At 38.9% G+C, this 6,600-nt stretch overlaps 1 protein-coding gene across 1 annotated transcript in view; it reads right to left on the reverse strand.

Annotated features, from left to right (window-relative positions):
- The window catches only part of AFF1 (AF4/FMR2 family member 1), a 202,108-nt gene that overhangs the window by 184,170 nt on the left and 11,338 nt on the right, over window positions 1-6,600 (reverse strand). The window contains exon 2 of the mRNA XM_037744515.1: window positions 4,506-4,579. Coding sequence (XP_037600443.1) covers window positions 4,506-4,543 — 38 coding nt within the window. The 5' untranslated portion in view covers window positions 4,544-4,579. The remainder of the gene's footprint in view (window positions 1-4,505; window positions 4,580-6,600) is intronic.

Below are 6,600 nucleotides of genomic sequence, written 5' to 3' on the forward strand. Positions count from 1 at the left end.
AAAGTAAAAGAAAGAAAAGAGAAAAAGAAAAAGAAAAGAAAGTGCACTAAACTGTACTAAGAATGTTTGCCTTTTTCAGTCTGTTATCCTCCAATAACAATCTTTAGAAAGAACTATTAAAGGGGGGAGGGGAAAGAAGGTGGAAAAAATACAAGTGAGCTCAAAGTCAACAGTGCCAAGTGCTGATAAATCTGGAAGTCACAGAATAAGCTTATTATTTGTAAGAACGAAAACAAATATTATCTTTGCACATTACATTAATATTCTGTCCACGCTTATGACTTTTGATAGCCCTGAGCAAAGTAAGGGTTCACGCTCAGACTTCAATATAGTTTGAATGATTAGAGCTGCATACTCAATACACATCTGTTTCCTTTGCAAATATGTCCTAGTCCTGGACCAGTTCCACATGAATTTGATGGTTTTTTGTCTGGGCAACTAAAAGATTAAATATACCTATCATCATTAAACATTTAAACAAGTGAGCTACTGGTGTGTATTAGAAGTAGAGCTTTTTAAAGGCTACCAGAGGTTTACCACTTGTACTAGGTACTAAAATTAAAAGGACCATACTGGGAAGGCGAGGAGCTAGAAATGAGAAAAGTAACAAATAATAAAAACAGCTCTGTAATTGCTAGAATGTTACTACAAGGGGAAGTTACCCATCCAAACTTAATAATTAGCAAAACCAAAAAACATATATAAGTAATAGAATATAAAGTATCTTTTTCATTTAAGTTCTGGGATACACGTGCAGAACGTGCAGGTTTGTTACATAGGTATAACCATGTCATGGTGGTTTGCTGCACCTGTCAACCCATCATCTAGGGTTTAAGCTATTGTATCTTTTTAATCATGCCAATAATAATACTTTTACCCACTATAATTGATTCATCTACCAAAAATAACACAGGATCCAACGTCAATAACTAAACCCTTTTGAAAACTCAGACCTCCACAAAAATCTTACAACTGAAATGTAAAATTTCTTCAATTCCCTTAAATTTTCACCAGTCTGATATCTACATTTTTAAAGGTGGACATATTAATAGCCTACAGTAGTCAACTCTCTCTAACTGATGAATTCAAAGGGATTCTAATCAAAATGCCAACAATAACTTTTCTAGAAAATAAATTACTTCAGAGTACACTGAGAATAATGAAATATGAATAGTGATGAAAACTCTAAAAATGAGAATTACAAAGAATCTGCCTGAATATTAAGACATATAGATACAGTGAAACCATATGCCACAGTTGCCAAAAGACTCATCAATGGAGCAAAAGACAGTTCAACAACAGACTCAAGACTGTGATAAAATGTAGACACAGCATTTGAATCTGTGGAGAAAAGATAGGTGATTTAATAAATAATGTAAAACAATTGTCTAGCTTTTTGCTAACAACAAAAAAAGGTTCCCTAACATCCCCCATCTTTACATTTTCTTATTAATATGAAAATGTACAACATATATTCAAGTTAATTACATATGGACCAAAATACTAAAAAGTCAAAGATGTAAAATGGGTTGCAAGTTAAGAGGGTCAAGCAGGTAACTAAATGTGTGGATCTGGCTATGTAGGGAACTATAATGAACTGGAAAGCATCAGTGCTTTCTCAGCTTTTTTTTTTTTTTTAAACATCAAGTCTTTGGGGCAAACGGACAAAGCAAATGTCTGTAGAAGGAAATTAGATAGGAGCTCTGGCTGAAGCTGGGGGGAATCAACATAAGGGCACACCTGAAAAGCATTTGATGGCATACCACTTGGAAAGTTCTGAATTAGAAAGCCTGTGTTCTGCTTAAAAGATCTGAAGCTATTCAATTCTGTCTGAGCATTTCTACATGGCAATGTAAGCCCAGGGTTGCTAAATCTTAAATTTTTCATGAGACAATAGAAGACTGTTAGGTAAAAAACATTGGCAGATAATTTCTTTCAGAATTCTTTGACAGGCCAACCAAAACCCATATGTTGACCAGATCTGTCCCACAAGCCACCAGCTTACAAGTTCTGATTAATGCAAAAAATGAAATGGTACAAGCGCCAACAAAGAACACATGCCATTATTTTCACAATCTTGGAGTAGGAGAAACCTTTCCAAGCACAATCAAAGCCAGAATCCATAAAGGACAAGACACTCAACTACATAAAAAAGTAAAACGTATGTGACACCCAACATTATGAATAAACCTAAAGGCAAATGACAACAGTTCTAGCAGAATATGAACTGCAGCAGCTGGGGTCAGTTGTCTTCCCTCTGGTGAGGGGAGAGACTATACCAAGTTTAACAGCCCCACAACGATGACCAGGAATTGAATAATTTCCTAAATAAACCAGAAACGGGGAGAGGTAGGAGAACATTTGGGATGGTCCACAATTGCAGCCATCATCTATTCTGCTGCATTATAAATATTAGTTGAGTAAGTCTGAGTCTACATTTCCTATACTTTAATGTTTTTATTTTTTAGACTAGTCAAATGCAGTAGCAAGAAGAGAGAAAAGAATTCTATCATAAATAGAAATTAAGGCATGGTGTTTGTAATCCTAGCACTTTGGAATGCCGAGGCAGGTGGATCACCTGAGGTCAGGAGTTTGAGACCAGCCTGGCCAACATGGTAAAACCCCATCTCTACTAAAAACACAAAACTTAGCTGGGTGTGGTGGCGTGTGCCTGTAGTCCCAGCTACTTGGGAGGCTGAGGCAGTGGAATCAAGCGAAGATCACACCACTGCACTCCAGCCTGAGCAACAAGAGTGAAACTCCGTCTGTAAAAAATAAAATAGGCCGGGTGCGGTGGCTCATGCCTATAATCCCAGCACTTTGGGGGACCGAGGTGGGAGGATCACAATGTCAGGAGTTTGAGACTAGCCTGGCCAATATGGTGAAACCCTGTCTCTACTAAAAATAGAAAAATTAGCTGGGCTTGGTGGCACATGCCTGTAGTCCCAGCTGGTCAGGAGGCTGAGGCAGGAGAATCACATGAACCCGGGAGGCAGAGGTTGCAGTGATCTGAGATAGCACCATTGCACTCCAGACTGGGCAACAGAGTAAGACTCTGTCTCAAAAAAATAAAATAAAACAAAATAAATAACTAGAAATTATGATAAAAGTAACGATTTAAAAAAACTCTGTAATTGCTAGAATGTTACTACAAGGGATAGTAGTAACATTAAAAAACATTTCATAGGCCAGGTGTGGTGGCTCATGCCTGTAATCCCAGCACTTTGGGAGGCCAAGGCGGGCAGATCATCTGAGGTCAGGAGTTCAAGACCAGCCTGGCCAAGATGGTGAAACCCTGTCTTAAAAAAAAAAAAAAAATTTAATAGTCAGCCAGACATGGTGGCTCACCTGTAATCCCAGTACTTTGGGAGGCTGAGGCAGGCAGATCATGAGGTCAGAAGTTCAAGACCAGCCTGGCCAACATGGTGAAACACCATCTCTACTAAAAATACAAAAAAAAATTAGCTGGACATGGCGGCGCCTTCTTGTAATCCCAGCTACTTGGGAGTCTGAGGCAGGAGAATTGCTTGAGATGGGACCCAGGAAGCGGAGGTTGCAGTGAGCCAAGATCACGCCACTGCACTCCAGCCTGGACCACATAGCGAGACTCCAACTCAAAAAAAAAAAAAAAAAAAGTAATATGTTTTTGGCCAGGCATGGTGGCTCATGGCTGTAATCCCAGCACTTTGGGAGGCTGAGGCAGTAGGATCATCTGAGGTCAGAGGTTCCAGATCAGCCTGGCCAACATGGTGAATCCCGGCTACTCAGAAAGCTGAGGAAGGAGAATCACTTGAACCTGGGAGGAGGAGGTTGCTTGCAGTCAACTGAGATCACACTACTGCACTCCAGCCCAGGCAACAGAGTGAGACTGCATCTCAAAAAATGATGATGATGATAATAATAATAATGATGTTTTTGAATAGCTAGTAGTTTAAATAAAAACTAATCCGTGATAATAACAATTCTTTCTGGATGTCAAATGAGTTATTCTTTAAAACTGCTTCAAAATGTTAATATGATCCCCTCAATCAACACTGATCAATTAGCATATGCAAGAAGGCACTAAACTGTGTGTGCAGAGTTGGAGGGAGAGATGTGAAAGGGACAAAATACAACTATGAAGGAATTCCCTCCTTCATCACTCTCATAATGAGGTGGATTTATTTATTTATTTCAAGCATAGGCTGAACATGTATACACTTGCCCCAAATCAGTGCAATCTTGTTATCTTCAGCACAGCATTAGAATGCTGATTTAGTCATTTAAATTAACATCCACATTTTAAAGAAATGACTTATGAGACTCAGAGACTACTAGATTTAAAATAAAATACGCATCCAGTCCAACAAGTTTGACTTCATGTAGAGAAAACTGAAAATTCAAACATTTTCCTATAACAGTGAGGTCTTAAGTTGCAAAAATGAAAAAGATCAAACTCATTCATTGAAAAGTGGATTATAAAATTAAATATCACCATGTCTTTGAATCAAAGATTCCATGCTTACCTGCTGCCACTGCTGTTGACTCTTTCCGTAAACGCCATTGCTTCCAGTCAGTGGAAAGTGGCAAGTTTGTTCATCTGAAAGAGAAACAAACAGTAGCCTGTGAACATTAGCCTACGAGTAAATTCATGGGTACACATGACCTGTAAGAAACCTTATTGGAGACAGAATTCAAAGTTCTCATTTGAATTAGTAAATGGTTCTTCAATTCCCAAGTTTCATGAACAAACTATCTAGCATATATTAAAGGTCAATTGCACTTTTAACTTTGAGGCTGCTTCTCAAAGCCATCTCGGCAAGAAAACAATATGCACAAGTTACCATGAGGAGGAGGGGGAGGAGGAAAGGAAATACCATTCCCCTGGTGCCTGCTTTGTGCCAAGCATTGTGTTAAATATAAGTAAGCCCTTTTAAAAATGACACTTCATTAATACATTACAATAAAGTTGCAAGGCAGACATTAATATCCCATTTTATAGATAAGAAAATTAAGACTCAAAATCATAAAGAAAAAAAACACAAGAAAATGGAGACTCGGTTTTAAGTAATCTGCCTAAGGTCACAGGTTCTGTCATCATCCTCAATAGAATTAAAAGGAAGAAAAGGTAAAAGTGTCAAGTATGCAAGAGAAAGGAAATCAACAGGTCATCTTCACATAAGAATGCAACACTTAACAAGAAAAGTGGGTCCCGGTAACAACTAGTCTTAACATTTTACTTTTTTACTTCCACTCATAAAAGATACTTAATCAAAAAAATAAAAATTAAAAAATAAACTATTGAGTATTCTCTCAAAACAAGACTGAATTTGGGGGGGGGGGTGGAATTATTGTCCATTATTATCCAATCTGGGCAGCTGGTCTTGGTACTATCTTGTGTAACGCTGGAAACCGTCTCTCTTTATAGTTAACACTGTCTACAGCTGTTTCCTTTTCCCTCTCTAGTGAGTATTTAGAAATTGACTACACTTATCCTAACTTGCATTAGTTTGTTTTACTTTCCAAACATCCTTAAGGCAAAGATATGTTACTAAATTATCTTAGTACAGACTTGACAAACCATTTGATACAAATGGAAACCTATTAAATTTGTAATCATTTCAACTTGCCCCGCTAAGAGACTGTTACAACTTTGGCTGAGGTTGAAACACTGAATATAGTCCTTCTTAGTGCTATTCTTACTCCTGATAAGGTCTTTTATCTTCCTCTCCAGGAAATTTAAACTGCTGACTTGCTAACTACAATGTTTCCATACTAGCAGACATAATTTATCACTCTATCTCCTCTCTCAGAAGACTGTACATGGACGTTGCAAATATTCTAGTTACACTAGCAGAGATCTATCTTTTTCAGGGTCAACATGTTTCAGTCACTCCTCTGACTAGCAATATCGGCGCCCGAGGCAAGTTTTCTCAGTTCTCCAACTCAATCCCCCTCTTCTCCCTCCCCTTCTCTCACCACTTACTATCTCTCACATTCTCCTTTCCTTCTCCAAATCCCTCACTCTACCCCAGCCTGCCTTTACTGCTCACACTTTCTCTCCCTTTACTTGCAGGCACACAGTAAGTGATCAATGAAACACTATTATATTCCTGTTGGCATTATTCTTCATAACACCTCTGTAGAGGCATGGTAGTTCCCCACATGACCCTCCCAATGAAGATGCTCAACCTGCTTACACCTCAACAGCACCCACCCCCCTATGGCTCTTTGTTAGAGAGTGCTAACAGGAAAGGAGGCAGATTGGCCTGTTGGGTGGATATCAATCTGAAAGGGGTCCTGAGTTCACTTGTTTGTTCACTGACTCACAGAACCAGTAAATGTATCCTAAGCATCTGCTCTAAACCAGGTACTAAGAATAAAGAGAGTGGGCCGGATGTGGTTGTGGTGGCTCACGCCTGTAATCCCAGCATTTTAGGGGGCCAGGGTGGGCTGAATGTTTGAGCTCAGGAGTTCAAGACCAGCCTGGGCAACATGGTGAGACTCCATCTCTACTAAAAATAATAAGTAAATAAAGTAGCCGGGTGTGGTGGTGCATGCCTGTGGTCCTAGCTACTCTACTTAGGAAGTTGAATTGTGAGAAGATAACTTGAACCTGGG

This window comes from Cebus imitator, unplaced genomic scaffold (assembly GCF_001604975.1).
Source record: "Cebus imitator isolate Cc_AM_T3 unplaced genomic scaffold, Cebus_imitator-1.0 Scaffold177, whole genome shotgun sequence".
NCBI classification, from domain to species: Eukaryota; Metazoa; Chordata; class Mammalia; order Primates; family Cebidae; genus Cebus; species Cebus imitator.